This window comes from Calonectris borealis, chromosome 18 (assembly GCF_964195595.1).
Source record: "Calonectris borealis chromosome 18, bCalBor7.hap1.2, whole genome shotgun sequence".
In the NCBI taxonomy this organism is placed as follows: domain Eukaryota; kingdom Metazoa; phylum Chordata; class Aves; order Procellariiformes; family Procellariidae; genus Calonectris; species Calonectris borealis.
The window spans coordinates 14,806,218-14,821,999 of record NC_134329.1 but is presented as its reverse complement, the minus strand read 5'-3'; the positions used below and the strand labels follow the sequence as shown (position 1 = coordinate 14,821,999).

General features: G+C 44.5%; 1 protein-coding gene across 10 annotated transcripts in view; it reads left to right on the top strand.

The window, feature by feature from the left end:
• Positions 1-15,782, top strand: part of ULK1 (unc-51 like autophagy activating kinase 1) — an 81,932-nt gene that overhangs the window by 43,843 nt on the left and 22,307 nt on the right. For 8 of the 10 annotated variants that reach the window (XM_075168106.1, XM_075168105.1, XM_075168103.1 and 5 more), the window contains 5 exons: positions 699-749; positions 7,982-8,070; positions 10,147-10,312; positions 11,596-11,656; positions 11,997-12,086. In XM_075168106.1, coding sequence (XP_075024207.1) covers positions 699-749; positions 7,982-8,070; positions 10,147-10,312; positions 11,596-11,656; positions 11,997-12,086 — 457 coding nt within the window. The remainder of the gene's footprint in view (positions 1-698; positions 750-7,981; positions 8,071-10,146; positions 10,313-11,595; positions 11,657-11,996; positions 12,087-15,782) is intronic. The other 2 variants (XM_075168099.1, XM_075168102.1) reach the window with 1 other exon arrangement.

Sequence of the window (15,782 nt, the reverse complement as noted above, 5' to 3'; positions counted from 1 at the left end):
GGACTTTGTCTTTTAGAGCTACTTTGCACCTTAGGATTTCTCCCTTCTTGCTGATAGGAGCTTTTGATGCACATGCCAGGTCTCGACATAGTCACGCTATCTGGCCCTCAATGACTGATTCCCGTTCCTACCAGTGTAAGAGCTGTTGCAAGACAGAGGAGCATTAACAATTAATTTAGCGTATTCTCCCCGGCAGCAGGGTTGTAGCTTGCAGCAAAACCTTATTAAGTTCTTTAATGCCCTGTGGGGAAGCAAAATCCATTAGTACTGGTGGTGAGTCCGAAGGTACAAATCCTCATGTCCTTTGGCCATGCTTTTGGCAAAGATTTGTTTCCTCCCTTTCTTCATTCATGTAATTGCCGCGGCTGATTTCCCTTCTCTGCCCCCCACCCGCCCCCCGCAGCTGATTTTGCAGAGGTGGCTGGTAGCAGAGGACCCACTTTTTTTTTTCATACTTAAATAGTGATCCCTAGATCCAAATAACTTCCCATCCTTTTTTGTGAGTAGGTCCTGCATCCAGTCCCCAGTCTGCATTCTTGACCACTACCATATGCAACCATAGTCAGTCAACTTCCATGGTTGACTAGATTGCATGGAAAAATCACTGTAAAATACTGTAACTTGCTATGCTTTAACTGCTTTGTAAACTTCTTAAAGTCATTTCCTTTCACTGAGTCATTGTTCTTGATTTGTTTCAGATGAATTTTTCCATCACCCGTTCTTGGATGCAAGTGCCTCTATGAAAAAATGTAAGTGTTGCATTTTTGATTATAACTCTTTTTGAACCATGACATGACTTCCTTTGCTGCTAGTTCAAAAGGAAAGAAGACGACTGCTTCATGTTTTCTTAGTTATTTAGGCAGGGATTCAGCGTTTGTTACTGTGTCATGTCCAGACTTTGCCATCAAAATGTATTTAATTTTGCTGAGTTATCTTCAAAGGGATGATTAGGGGGCTATTTAGAAACCTAAAGTAGAAGTAATTGTAGCTTTGAAATATATTCAGCTGCCTTGTATGAAACGCTTGGCCGGTGGAGATGCTTGTAGGTAAATAGGATTATGCAGCATGATCTTGCTTTTCATCCACATCTGTAGGACAGTTCAGGATAGTGAATGGTGGAAACTGGCACTCTTGTCCTTGCTTGCCAGGCGGTACCTTAGGTTGGCTGTACCAAATGGCAGGCTCTGGTTACCAAATCTTGTTTCAACATTTACCTCCAAATTCTTGATAAATCTTGTTTTAGAAGGGTTAAATTTAGGTACTCTGTGAGAACTGGCCAAAACAAAGCCAGATTTCCATTGGAAGTTCTTTCTTTCCTCTTTTGATTCAAAACTCTTGAAAATTTCCAACCACATGTACTATGATTCAGAGGTTTGTTTTCAGTGGAAAACAATTCAGCATTGCTTGTAGCATATGGGATGTAATAGTCCTTTGGCTAAGAGACTTGGTTTAGTGGAATTGTGTATGGTTGTCTTCTTCTGGAAGGATCTTCCTGGGCCTTTAATCTCCTGAGTAAATGATAGAGCCAAGAATTTTCATCAGTGGGTGATTCAGAGTGCCCAGTGCAAGGGCTGGAGGTTTCGGAGGAAGCATGTCCAATTCTTTCTGAACATGGAGCCCCTCTTGGATGTATGCTGTGGGTGGACACCCCTTGTCTGATGTCCACGTCGCTTCTGACAGTCTCTTGCTTTCCTGGTTCCAGAGTAGGACTTCTCAGTTGTTCCTGATACAGATTTTAACTGTGTACTTAGGTGACCGTCCTGCAGGCAAGAAAAGACGTTTCTGGTTTAGGGGAGCTTGCAAGCCAGCCAGGCCCCTATCTCCATCTGCACCAGCAAGATGTGGGGCAGGTCCTGTAAAACAGGACTGCTCTGCAGGCAGGAAAGGACTCTGCCTGTGTAGGACTGCTCCTAAGCCAGCTCAGCTCTCAGCACCTGCTGTACCACTGCCATGTGGGAAAAGCCCTTCAAAGTCTGATCCCCTTGTGGGCAGAGGACTCCTCCCTCGGGACGTTCTTGCATGCCCACCAGCTCACCTCTTACCTCCGGCGGTTCCGTTGCTTCATTGGCCAGGGGAACAGAAAACCCCCTGCAAAGAGAAGAGGGTTCTCCTGACTTGGCCTCAGTTTCCAACTTCTGCGCATTTGCTGTGCAGAAACCAGAGGCACCATTATGAGCAGGGGACTGTAGCTCAGCCTTTGCCCCCAGCTGCACCAAAGTTAATGGTGTGGGGTCAAGGCCCTACAGAAAGAGCACCTTTACAGGCAGGTAAGGACTATATGAACTCCAGACCTGTGTGCTGCCCTGCTGGTCCTCACTTCTGGGCATATGTCCACAGCCTGGAGTCCTCTCCAGGCAGGAGAGACCGCTACTGGTTTTGAAAAGATGAGGGGAGAAATATCTCCCCATTGCTGGAGGCTTTCAAGTTTTTGTGCACAGAAATCTCCTAGTGGAGAAGATGGTTCTTGTAGTCTGCTGTGGAGGTCTCTGCTACTGCCAGATGACAATGATGGATGAAGACCTCTGGGAAGTGCAGTGAAGAGCCTGGATGAGAAAGGCTGCATGTGGGAATGATGGTCCTTTTGATTTCTGAATAGGTGAAAGAAGAGCCAGCGTGTCAGCAAAGGTCTGGGTTGCGGTGATCTCAATAAGAGAAACTCACCTGAGATGGATGGAATGCTGCTTAACGTGGTAGCGTGCTTAATGTTTGCACAGTTTTAGCTGAAGTAGGTGACTTAGCAAGGTTGCAGTTGCTCAGGGGCTAGCTCCCCTGGCTTTGTGTGCAGAACTAAGATGAGTCCAAAAGTTTATTGTGTACATTTCAACATGTGGCTCAGCATCGTGAGTGTAGGAAGTATCAAAGAGGAGAAGAGATACGGCTGCATCTGAATCATGATGGCCATGCTCAGACTGAAATAGAGTCCTCAGGCCTGCCGTGGAGAACTGGGAGGAGGAACAGTGTGCCCTCGTGTTTTTGTTCTCCTTGGGAGCTGATAATTGGGCTACCACTGACTTCGGTGGAAGCAGGACTAAGTCATTCACATTTGAGTGTGCAAGTTTCTCTTAGAGTTTGGTGGATGATCTGTACCAGCATCTGTGTTTCGGAGCTGTTGTGTGATGAATACACTGAGACCTCAGCTAAGCTCAGGGACCCGCTGTGCAGCCTTTGCCTAAAGGACCTTTCAGTTCAGATGCACCTGCACTGCAGATGCAGGCAACCGTGCATCCATTCAGGTCCCAAACCAATTTTAAGGTGAGACACTTCTCCATATGAGAACATTTTGCAGTCTGAGCAGGGCGTGGTGGTCTCTGTACCCTAGCAGACAAATCTGCCCTCAGGTGGCAAGGGCAGAACGGGAGACCTGCCACCAGCATGCAGAGCTGAGCACATCGCCCAGGCTCCGAACCCTGTCAAGGGTTAGGCTGGTCCAGATCTGGTCACACAATGATTAAAAATAAAGTGAGAGCCATCAGCTGTTCCTTCGGTGTGGATATGTGTTAGTACACCATCTCATGAAATCATAAAGGAATTTTTTTAATATAATGTAATTTTGGAATTCTGGAAAATTGGGGAATCCTCAAATGTGGATAATTCTCTAAGTGGATAATTTTGAAGTTGCTCAGGCGGGATTTAAAGAAATTTGCGTGTTTTTCAAAATGCTTCAGCAAAATCAACATTTCTTTCAAAAATCTTTAAATACAACATTTCTGACAAGCTCATCCTCTCCGCTGCGGTCTTGAGGGGTGGTTGTTCTCACGTCCCTCCTCATCTCACCGCTTTAGTGAAGCGAGGACCTAAGTCTGCTGCCATCCAGGGTTGTACTGCAAATGCTGTTTGCCACAGGCTTTAGCCTGGAGGGTGGGTTGAGGGCCTTGGGCTTTGTTAACCAAAACATGTACTTTATTTTTTGTTTGTTTATTTATATTTTATTTTATATTGTGGGTTTTGTACCTGTGACTAAGCATGTACTTTAGACGTGTAAAAATTTATTAATAAAGTCTTTAAAATACTGTGTCTAGTCAGAATGTCGTCTGTCTGTAGCCAGGTCTGATCAGCATATGGTATGGGGCAGTGTGTTACAGTAATAATGCATTAGAAGGCGTAATTAGATGCTTGTGCAAGTCTTCTCTCAGTAAACACATTGTAATTGGTACCCGTGCAGAATATTTTGGAGGTTTTTTTGCTCCTGCCTTTAATGAATGGTAAGTTGGTACCTCCTTTACTCTGAGTTAAGAGAGCATGAAACGTGAGCGGTTATGGTTCAGAAGTGTACGGGTGGTTCAGTGTCTGAAATATCTATCAGGCTTAGCTTGACTTTTACCATCTTTATAATCTTATTGCACATAAAATACTCAGGTAAAAACTAGCAAAAAATCACCATGGTGTCTGCATATAAAAGATTTTAGTGGTGCAAGTTTTTTAACACTAAAAAGCAGCTTATTCTTTGGGCAAGTCCTTTCAGTTTTTGCACTCAAACTATTGCCTTGTCAGAGACTGCAATTAAGTAACTTTTTGATGACTGGTTTTGATTGAATCCAGATAATCACAAAAATGCATCTCTCCAGTGTGTGTAAAACTCTGATTCCAAATAAAGCTTTATATAAAGCTTGAGGCTCGGATATTTTTAGGACAAGTGAGCCCCTGGTAGGATGATTTGTCAGCAGTGATTTTCGCAGGTGTAGGATCCAGTATCAAGATCCACACAGCTGGACCTGAGGCTTGCTTTTATGGCTCCCAGCTCTCCCATTTTGAAACCAGTTGGTGTTGGTTACGCAATGTACAAGATGACTGTTTTGTTGCTGGAACAAGTTGGAGAGGACAATTATGAAAACAGACTTATTTACATTACAATTACAATCCAGCAATTTTTGGATTTGGGTGGGGGCCTACAATTCATGTTAACATTCCCCGCATTCAGACTTGGGCTGAACACATGATGAGCCAAGTGTTTGCACCCTTTTTAATTTTAAACTGGGAGTGCCTGGGTGTGTGGAGGAGATGGAAGCAAGCGTCTTGCTTTCAGGCTGTCCTACGTGGCTGACGCTGAAAAATGCACCAACAGGGATATGGTGGTCAGAGAGGGTTTGTCAGAGCCAAACCTTGTGGTTCTACATGCATGAAAGTCCATTTTTAGTGTCAGGACCTTTTGAGTTGGACCTCGCAGCATTACAGTGTGAATTTGGGGAGTTTACAGGGTTTTAAATAAGAACAATGATTAATAGAGGCTGTATCTAAAGGCGTGTTTCATGCAGATAGAGTTTTAACTTGAGTTTCAGATGATAGTGGCAAAGTCTGCCTGCTTGTCTCCCTTCCTAGATTAATGGAAAGCTGTCCAAAGCAAATAGACAAAAATAGAAAAGTCTCAATTCCAGCCAGGTTTAAATCAATAATAAACACAGAACCAAAATAGAGTTTGGGGAGGGACCTTGAGGGAGAACTGAAATGACTCTAACAAAAATACTAATTCCAGGAAAAATGAATGGTGATACAAGTCTTGCAGCAGGCACGTGTGGATCCAATTCAGAAATCACTTACCTTTTCTTGAAAGCGCCTTTCCATAATAGGAAGGTCTGTCTGTACAAGGGTGAATTGTTCTTTAACAGTTGGCAGGATAAAAACGAGGAGATGTTTTTTCCCCCCTCTCAGATTTCTGGTATTAAATGTACAGGGAAGGTGGTAGGGATTGCTCTGCAGGCTCTGTGGGAAGATCGCGGAGATCAAAAGCAGTGTGGTATAGGCAGGACAGAGCTCTCCATTCTACAGGCAAGTTCTCAGACCTCTGTGTGTGTTCCCTGAGCGTGGGGAGTGGGAACCAGCCGTGCTGGAAGGGCGCGTGGGGTGCGGGTGGTGTAGCTCCCCGTGCCAAGCCCTTGACCGACCTCCCAGAATACCCATCGTCAGGCTACCGCGTCCCTGCTCCTTTACCGGAGCCAGGGCAGTTCATTTTAACAGCACGGTCCATCAAGGGCACAAAATCAAGCGTAGAATAGATGCAGAGGCTAAAAAGTAGCCTCTCAAAGCTTTGGAAAGATTTATTTCATTACGGACCTAACCCTCAAAATGCTGGCAGAGTGAGCGCTGCCAGTATGGCCCCACACACGAGGGGAAGGCATCTGCATGTGTGTGTCGCTGCCCAGAGGCCCCACGCAGCCATCCCGCTTTGGCTTCCTCTTGCACAAGCCCCGGGACTTGCTGAATCAATCTCTACCTGCAGTATAACTTAACCTCTTCAGAAAAAACATTCGGTTTTTGTTAATGTTAGCAAAGGGTGGAGGAGATCACTATGACACTGGTTAAACTGTTACAGTGTTGGTTACTTGTGTTAAAACGTATATTTTAAGTCTACACTTCTTTGGCTTCATTTTTCTGTTGTTGGATCTTGTTACATCTCTGTCAGACTGAGGAATTCAGCATCAGAGTGATTGTTCTCTTTGTGCTGGGAGACACTGGTCCAGTCATCCTTTGACCTTCTTTGATAGGCTACATGGAAAGATTTCTTAAAGCCTTTTATTAAAAGGCATATTTTCCCATTCTTTTATCATTAGAACACTGTTTCAACAGTTAATTGCAGAGAGATGTACTTTTATTTTTTTAGCAAGTTGAACAGAGTAAGTATTCTGTAGTATCTAATGGGATTAATGACAGAGGTAGTTTTACTTCAAACAGAAGTGTTCTTCTTCTAGGTGCTATTAACCTTCCTTGTATTAAGTATGGAGTCATTAGTACAGATCCTGTAAAGGTAGAAATCTGATACAAGATGCTGATTCTCTGCCAGCACAATGGAAGAGAAGCAAAGTGTTCCTCTCCTCACTTAAGCATTGCCTCTGATCTCTATCTTAAGCCATTCAAATACCAAAATGGTTGCAGAGTAAAATCTGACTTCAAGCTACCTTGAAGTGGGGATGTTGGGACTCTTCTGCAACTTCTGCACTGTTCAGTCTTGTGCGGGTGGACTAGGGAATTTGAACCACTAAATACTTCAAAGTCTGTTAAAGAGCCAGTGTTACCTTTGACTCGTCTCCCTCCTCGCCTGAGCTGAGCTCTTCTAAGTTATTTACTGAACCTCACTTGCGTAAGTCATTGGAGTTAAATATTCTTTTCTCCTGTGATGCCTTAATCATCTTTTCTGCCTGAAGGTCAATGCTAACTAGTCCTTTCAGTGTGAGCTTTATGCCTCTGTGAGAGTTACAAAAGCCAGTTCAACAATGAAGTGACTAAAATGGGCAGTTCTGGTATTGAATAATAAAGCATAAAAGGAAGGGATGCAAGAATAGCCCGTGCTGTGGAACAATTTCTGTACAAAGAGATTAAATAAGCAAAACCTCTTTAACTTGCAGAAGTGACCGAGGGAGAACGTGTTGAGGTATAGGAAGCAATGAACTATTTCCTTGTGGGATGATTAATTGTGGGGGGTTTTTTATAGCGTGTGGCCTGGGATGCCCAAGTGACCATTTGGGCAGCAAGCACATAGGGCTCGAGTAGGCATGTGTTTAACTTGGCACAGACCTCCCAACATTGGATGTATGTGTGCTAAGCCACAAGGTCTGGTGAAGAAGAAACTGTAAGGGTATGGTTTAGCTTCTAACCTCTGCCCCTGACATGAGTAACTCAGTCCACTTTTCTGTTTATCTTTCCCTTCATTTGCAAAGATGCTTTGCAGGCTCTTCAGGGCAGAAACCATCCTGCTACCTGTGTAGGTCAGCTGTCGAGCGTACATCTGACTTTGGTCAGATGTTCTGAGACCTTCCACCCCAGGAGTTATAACTGTGAAATAGTGTGCGGAGGAGCGAGTGGATGTGAATCATATAACTGAACAGAATGCTAATTTTTCTTTTGTTCTCCTTTAATTGGCCACATCTGATATGTGAGATACATGATGGTACATGAGATAAACCTGATGGGAAAGGATAAAAAAGACCTTTTATTATCGATTGATCTTAGATTGACAACTTCTTTTGTTTTTGTCTTCTGCTGTTTTCAGCTGCTTCCGTGCCAATGCCTTCTTATCCCAGTTCAGGCTCTGGTAGTTCCTCCAGCAGCTCTTCTACTTCCCACCTGGCATCACCTCCTGTAAGTACAGCTCAGAGGATGCGCTGCTTGTGTTGATGGTCTCCCTGCTTGCTTTTGAAACAAGTTCTCTGCTTTTGCTGTCTTCTGGTGCAAGTCACTGAACACCTTAGTTCTGCCTGGGTTTGGTTCAGTGTCTTCTCCAGTCTGTTTAGGGTTTGGATCCTGAAGGTTGTCTTTCTCTCCACAAGACATATTTCAATTTGCCATTGCCTATTATATGAAAAACCTTTATGAAAGAAGTTGGTATTAATGACACTAGCTTGTCTTGGCAGAGATGGAAGGCTCCTTGGAACCAAAAAACAGTCACTAATGCAGGGTGTAGGACTGCTTACTTGGCTGCAAGTTCTCTGTTCTCACACGAAGTCTCTGCAGCTTGACAGTGTATCCACCCTTCTTTGTAAGGTGACCCTCCTCCTTTCTGACCAGCATTCCCAGGCACCACAGAGGGACATTCAGCAAAGCTGTTTGCTCAGACCAGACCTGCACAGTCTGGTGGTCTTGTGAGAGATGATCTGAACTGACGGTTTTTCTCTCTGGTTACCTGAAATGATGAAAACTTTTCTGGAGGGTAGAATATTAACTGGCCAGTGAACTGACATTCCTCCAGCTCACTGAACTGAAAGCTTGTTTTTGGAGGCTCTTGGTGAAAGCTGCCTTTTGACTTTGAACTCAGGAATGCTGGTGGTGTGATGGGTAGGGGAAGGGAGAAGGATTCAATTTTTTCCTCCCTGGCATTACTGCTTTTTTTGCTTTGTTTTCTGAGTTTCTCTGGGCCAAGGGTCAACCTGGTGTGGGAGAGGCTGAGAGGCACTATCTGAAGTTGATGTAGGTGCTCATGATGTGGCTGGACAGAAAGGAGAGGTCTGCTCTCATCTGAATGTCGCATAAGTGCATCCCCGAGAGCTTCTTCCCCCCCTGCAGCCCAGTGTAGAAGGCTGTTGGCTGAGGCCCTCCTGACCATAAGACCCCAGGAATGGGTAGATGGTGTGAAAAACAGACTCTCAAACCAGGAAAGCTCAGGGATGGCACAGACTCACTGCCAGACCGGGAGGGGGTCCCATGTCAGAAGTATACTGCTCTGGTCCCACTCTGCATTTTGAAGTTTGCTGAGGGAGGTGTGCTGGCTCAGCATGTGAAAAATGCCACGTCTGCAGGGCAGAGCTAGCAGGTTGGGTGGAAAAGAGACAACTCTGACAGCTGGAAAATTCCTTCTGTTTTTATGTACTGCATGTGCAGTGAGAGAGAGTCCCCACTGGTACAGCAGGACAGTCTTTGGGGGGTGAGCAAGGTCTTAACAGGGCCTAAGTGAAAACTGATTCAAGTCTTTCTCAGCCTAAAAATGCATCAGGATAAAGATTGTGATCTACTCCGTGGGCAGTTCAGCTGTCTTAAAGTTTTCTTAAACCATCCGGTCTCTTCCATCTGTCTGCAAAACATGAGGATTGTGGGGCTATTCATCATGTGGCTGCAGGAAGCGGAAAAATGGGACTTTTGGGGGTCTGTCCTGCCTCTGATGGCTGTGACATGTTCATCTATTGAATGCTTAGCCTCTTTCAGGCCTTTCTTTAACTCCTTATCAGCACTACAGCAAAACAGGGTTGTCCTGAAAGTGCAGGGACACTTACGTATATGTTCCGAGTGCTGCTTACTGCAAAAGCATAAATAGAGACCAGATGTTTAAGAACAAAACAAAAAACCATAACCCAAAAGAATAACCAAAACTATCTCTGAAAGCTCTTCTCTGTTTCACAGCCTTACTAAATTGAGTTGGTAGAAAATGCGTGGTTGATCCAGAAAGCCTTAGCAGAGGGATGCAATACCTCAAGTGAATTTTTCTTATCTGGGGAGCATCAGACATGCTGGTAGTATGTTTTGTGTAACAAAAGATGTGCTGTTCTGACATGGACATGAAAGGCTGTTCCTTTTCAATAAACTAAACAGCTGCTTCTGGCAAACTATCAGCCCTGGTTTATCAGCAAAATGTGGTTTGTAGCCTTGTACAGCTCAGTTTAAAGGCTCGAGCAAAATGATGAAGTAGATGTGCTGAAGCCAGTGTTTGTTTTCTTCTTGAATTAGCAGTCCCTTGGAGAGATGCAGCAGCAGCTGCAGGAGAAGGCGCTGGCATCTCCTACCCAGGATTCCCCCGGCTTTCTGCATGGATCTAAGGACTCTGCTGGAAGCAGCAGTAAGAATTCGTCCTGCGACACAGATGACTTTGTTATGGTCCCAGCACAGTTCTCAAGTAAGGCGGTTTCTGGAAATGCAGATGTTCTAAGCAAAGGGGGATGTGGATGTTAAGGGTAGTTACTAGAAAGTTGAAAGAGCAATTAAACCTGCCTGTTTTGACTGAAAAACAGGAATGTTTTTGTTCTCAAGCTGGAAGAGACATCTGTCTCGCTGGCTAGTTTCATAAGAGATTTTGTAATTACCTTCAAAAATAGGATTTGAGAGTAAAGATTACTCAGGGACCTCAATAAGAGATTGAACCTGGAAATCCAACTGGAAAAGAAAAGTAGGCTCACAGGGAAATGTCTTTCTCTCAAAGAAGCTGTTCCCATGCCATCCTGTCTTCAGTTTCACTCAGCATCACAGTCCAAGACAGGATTCCAGCTAGCAAGCTGGATTTTACACTTGAAAAAATCCCTGAGAAAAAATAAAAGATGTTGGATTTTTCTTCAAACATTGTGAATTTCATTTTAGCACCTCCATGTGTTTACTTTGATAGGAATTGCTTGAAAATATGTACGTACATAGAGACCAGAGCCCCAGTTCAGCCACATGCCTAAGTATGTCCATGCACGAGTCCTTACTTAACCAGCAGAAGGGTGTTGTTCAACCTTGACCATGTGTATGATGCTTTGCTAAGTTGGGACTTTGTGATAAATGCTGTGATTCCTCCTTTCACAGTTGCACTACTTGTATTAAAACAGGAATTTGGAGGGGTAGAACTGGAATCTGTGAAAGGTCTCTGCTGTGCAATCCTTACGATAAGGAAGAGCTCAGCGTTGTTTGTATTCTTCCTGGGAACAGCGATAGGACCAGTATACACTTGCCTTGTGCTAGTCGTGTTTCCAGTGTTCAGATGTTTTGGCAAAGGCACAAACTCCCCTACGTTGTGTATCCAGCTGCCAGCTCATTTGGCTGCCTGGTATTTTTGCTGCTTAGGACACGGATGTTTCAAAGCCCTGTGTGCAACATATACCACTGTCTTTTTATACAGCAGCTAATTGCTTGCACCAAGTGGGCGTATACCTATTGCCCCAAATGGTTCTGTCAGGTTTTGGCCCCCTTCCCAAAGGGCTCCCTTTCAGTCTAACTTTTCCAAAACTTCAAGGTATAAGGATCAGCAGCATCCACATCAGCTTCAGCCCACATGTATTTGGCAAAACGCTGACTTCAGAAGCAACTCAGTAGGTCTTGGAGGAGCAGGAAATTCTATCAAAAATCTCAGTTGCTCTGAATATGTAAAGAGTTTTAAGAAAATTATCTCGAATTAATATGTTTCTGCACTTCCTTGTTCCTCAGGTGATTTAACTGCTGAGGCTGCAGGAGGGAAACCAATCCAAGACAGTCTGATGTACAGCGGGTAAGAGCCCCAAGGCAACTGAAATTGTTTAGCCACTGGAGCGTACTGTGCATTAGGGACTTTCGGGTTCTGGCGGATGGGAGGGAAGATGTTGCTGAGTTAACTTTTGTTTCAGGGATGACTGTCGCCTGCCTGGTTCTGACCATTTTCGGTTTGACCATCAGCGTGTGGCACCTGAATACCAGAGTGTATGTGGGGCAGCATGACAGTCCCCAGGGCTCCTGCAGCCAGACTCAGCAGTGGGTGCTGGGCAGACACAGCTCTCTTGCTGTGCTTTGTGGGAGGGGAGCAGGGTTGGTTCCCAGGCTCTAACAGCTGGGTTCTTTCTATCATTCTTCAGGAGTTCTCTGGTGACTTCAGCAGGCTTGGAAAGCCAGGGAAGGACACCATCTCCTTCACCCCCATACAGCAGTTCTCCTAGCCCATCCAGGTAAGAAAGACTGTTCAGTGGTGACCATGCAATATTGATTAATTGAACACCCAGTGACTTCCAGGAGGGGATTTTACAGATGTTGGCGTGCTGGGCAAGATCCACATCTCCCCTTTAATTAAAGGGTAACAAGAAACACCTAGGAGAAACTCCCCAGCCTTGGGCACCGATCAGTCCCAATACAGGGCCTGTCTCTTTGACCCTCAGGAGGGGCCAGGAGAGAATGCAGTAGAGCTGGAATTAACTCTGTTCCCTGTGGGGGCAAGGATTATTCTCAGGCAGAAAGTAAATGTACTGCACTGGCATGTATGTGCTACTTATCCCTGCTGTGCTCCGCCTGCAGAGGCAGTGAGTATTCCAGCTAAAGACCCTTGCTTCTAAATTCATGTAGTGAGTTAGAGTACAACACTTCAGCCGAGGCTGAAAGTACTATGGGCTTGAATTACTGAGTAAATGTGAAGGAGTGTTGCTCATCTCCCCTTGCTGTTGAAGGACGGATCTGGGCCTGCTTAATTGTTTGTAGTTTGCTTGAAGCTCCAAACAGCTCCTTGCCCTATGTCTGTATAAAGTAATGCAGGGTGCAGGAGTAGGAGTAACAAGTGCAAACAGGCATGGTCATAGGTTTAGTTCCAACTAAAGCAGTTGCTATAAACTCAGCTTTGGCGTTCGGAAATGTCGTAGGTGACAGCTGCCCACACACAACAGCCCCAGCTGCCCAGCGCCGCCAGCGGGTCCAGACATATTTATGTTCAGAAGACGTTAATGGTCTGTGGAAGGCGATCCTATTGTCTCTAGAGCTTGAAGCTTTAGGGTACGTGCTCAGCTTATGGGGAATTGGTGGTCTTGCTTCCCATCTCATTCTTGCCTACGGGGGAAGCAGGACAGCTTTCATCTTCTATTCTGTCAATTTGGCACCTGTTGGGGGAGGACGGTTGAAGGGGATTTCACACTGGGAGACTGATGACCCTAAAATCTTTATTAAGAAGAAAATGTAGTCCCAGGCTATGAGCTGAACACACTCATCACATAAATGGAGCCCAGAAAATGACAAAACATAGCCCCAAAGCATATGAATTTAAAGGAGAAGAATATAGCTCAAAGACTTGCTGACGTGATCAGATTAATTGGCAAGCACGTACCACAGTGTGGAGTTTAATTGCATGAGGCTTCTTATGCCATCGCCTGCTAAGCTTTTTAACAGCTTATTCCTTAACTGATTCCTTTGCATTCTGGGGATCAGCCTTTATTAAAGGATTTGGTCTTGTTTCTGGACAGCAGTGAGTGGAAATTCGTGGAAGTTGACTACAAATGCTGCCTAATTTTCACTGTTCACCACTGTCTTCACCAAAAGGGCCTCATCGTATTCTACTGGATCACAAGTTGGCAAGTCGAGGCCAGCGGCTACGATCTAAACATGTTTCTGCTCTAGCTGTCTTTCCTACTCATTCCCAGCAGCTTCTGTGGAGCAGAACCCTCTAGTGCTACTTCCCACTTTTCTATCTGCTTTAAAGAAACACTGAAAAGTTACTTCCTACCGTGGATGGGGAATAAGACATAAATAATGAAAGGTTGGAGCAGTCACTCCGAACCAGAGCATAAAGCATGATCTTTGATCTGCTCCCTGAAAGCTTTGAACTGGTGCCACCCAGGAATGCCCCAACTACTAACATGGGTTTCAGTGCCCTTCGCTGTAGATGTCATGAGGCTCGTTGGTTCAGCACTTGGCTTCACTAGCGCAGAGGACTCCTGGTTTTCTCTCCGTCTGCTCACTTGCAAGCAGCAGTTCTCCCTTTTGTGCGTGGCTCTAGGCTAGCAAGCAATGCTGGATGCAATCCAACTAGGACAGAAAGCAAAGGCTATTTTAGAGTGGCCAGCAGTGCGTTTTCCTCAGGATACCACGGTACACTCTAGAGCCGTTCTTCTTGTTGTTAACTAAGAGCGTAAGGACTAGGCAGAATTAAAATATGCTGACAGTTGATATTTTTTTTTCTTTTTCTTTAAAAACACTTCCTTGTTGAAAATGTTTAATAAGTCTAACGAAAAGTACTTCCTTGGATGTATCCCACAGCAATGGATTTAATACCATTTTCAATTTTCAAAGAGCTTTTAATTACTGCCAAGTAATTAAACTCCCTGTCCCTGTTTTATCTCTTGGTCTTTGCAAATTTATGGTCAATTGTATTCTTCAAGGCTTGAGGCCAATTAGCAGGTTTAGTATATGTCAGCTCACTTGGATGCTTTCTTTTGCAACTTGCACCTTGTGGAGAAACCTGGCTCCTATAAGGATTTGATACAACTCTCGGGGAGAGGGAGGATCCTTTCACCCGAGCACTTCTTTTCCTCTAAAGGATTTTGACCAGATGGAAAAGGTAGTGTTTGAAATGTATGTTGAAAGTCAGGATATGTACAAAGTTTGACGTTAACTCTCGGATTTCTTGGTTAAAACTCCGTTCGCTTTATGTCTGTCTGACACCACGTCTTACACTGATGGAAGGCAGAGACAGCAAGGCCTCACCTTTCCACTGAGCAATCAGAAACCTTGAATGCCTTTATTTTATTTTATGTCAATGGAGAGTCAAGGCTTCCATGCTGTCTTTTAGAGACAAACATCGGTTTAAGAGTCTGTTCTCTTGGTGGAAGAAATAAGTGCACACAAGGAAGAACATATAGAACTTAAAAAATTAGTAGACATATGGAGGCAGGAACAAAGAAATATGAATCACTTTTTGATCTTTCAGTCTTGATGAAAGGTCTCTTCCAGTTATTATCTTGTGGTGGAGGAGTGTCTTCATGTGCACAGTGTAGAGATCTGCAGACACATTCCTGCAGGTCAGCTTTGTTCAACACTGTCACCATAAACCACAGAGTACTACTGACCTTCCCCAAAAAATAAATTCTGGGAGTGGGATGCTTTGAACTGCCAAATAAGTCACAAACTCTTCTCTCTTCCCCTGTGCACACATGTATGTTCTTGCTGAATTAAATACCTCCTTTTCTCTTATGTAAAACACTTCTGCTCCGAGTGTTAGACCCGAAGAAGCGATACTTCAGGCAGACCCAGGCCTGTGTCCTCGATTGACAACAAGGAAGACTGCGGAAGCCTTCATTACCAATAAGATCTTTCTGTAATTGTGCAACATCCCTGCAATTGGTATTGGCAGTTGTAAATAGCATTGCCATGGCAATTAATCCTAGAATTCTGGAGCTTTTGGGAAAAGATTTTAGGCGGCTGCTTAGTTAAATGTGGTGTTTGCGTGGTTTTTGTATAACGTGGTTTGTGTATAGTGTGGTGTACAGGCTAAGAGTAACAGGCGAAACTGTCACCTGGGGAATAAATATCAGACGTGAGCTGATTAACCTGCTTGGATGGAACTAGGAAGAAGTCTAAAGTTTGCAGAATGGGCCTGTCCCATTTTGTGTCTGTGATATTCTAGCTGACCTTGATGGGTATATAGATACCAGCTCCTGTCCCCCAGATTTATTCTCTCCTCAGTTGCCTTCTCCACCCTGTAGAGATATATACTCTGATATACAACCACAAGTTTCTATTCCCTTCATGGCGTGCTGAGACTTTCATGGAGATGCCTTTGCTGCAGCAGTGCCTCTGCATGAATTGCAAGTAGCTCTTGGCAGCACAATCTTTGCTGGTGTCCTTTGTGAGCCACGAGTGTTTAGCCCCTGTTCAATGATGTGCTC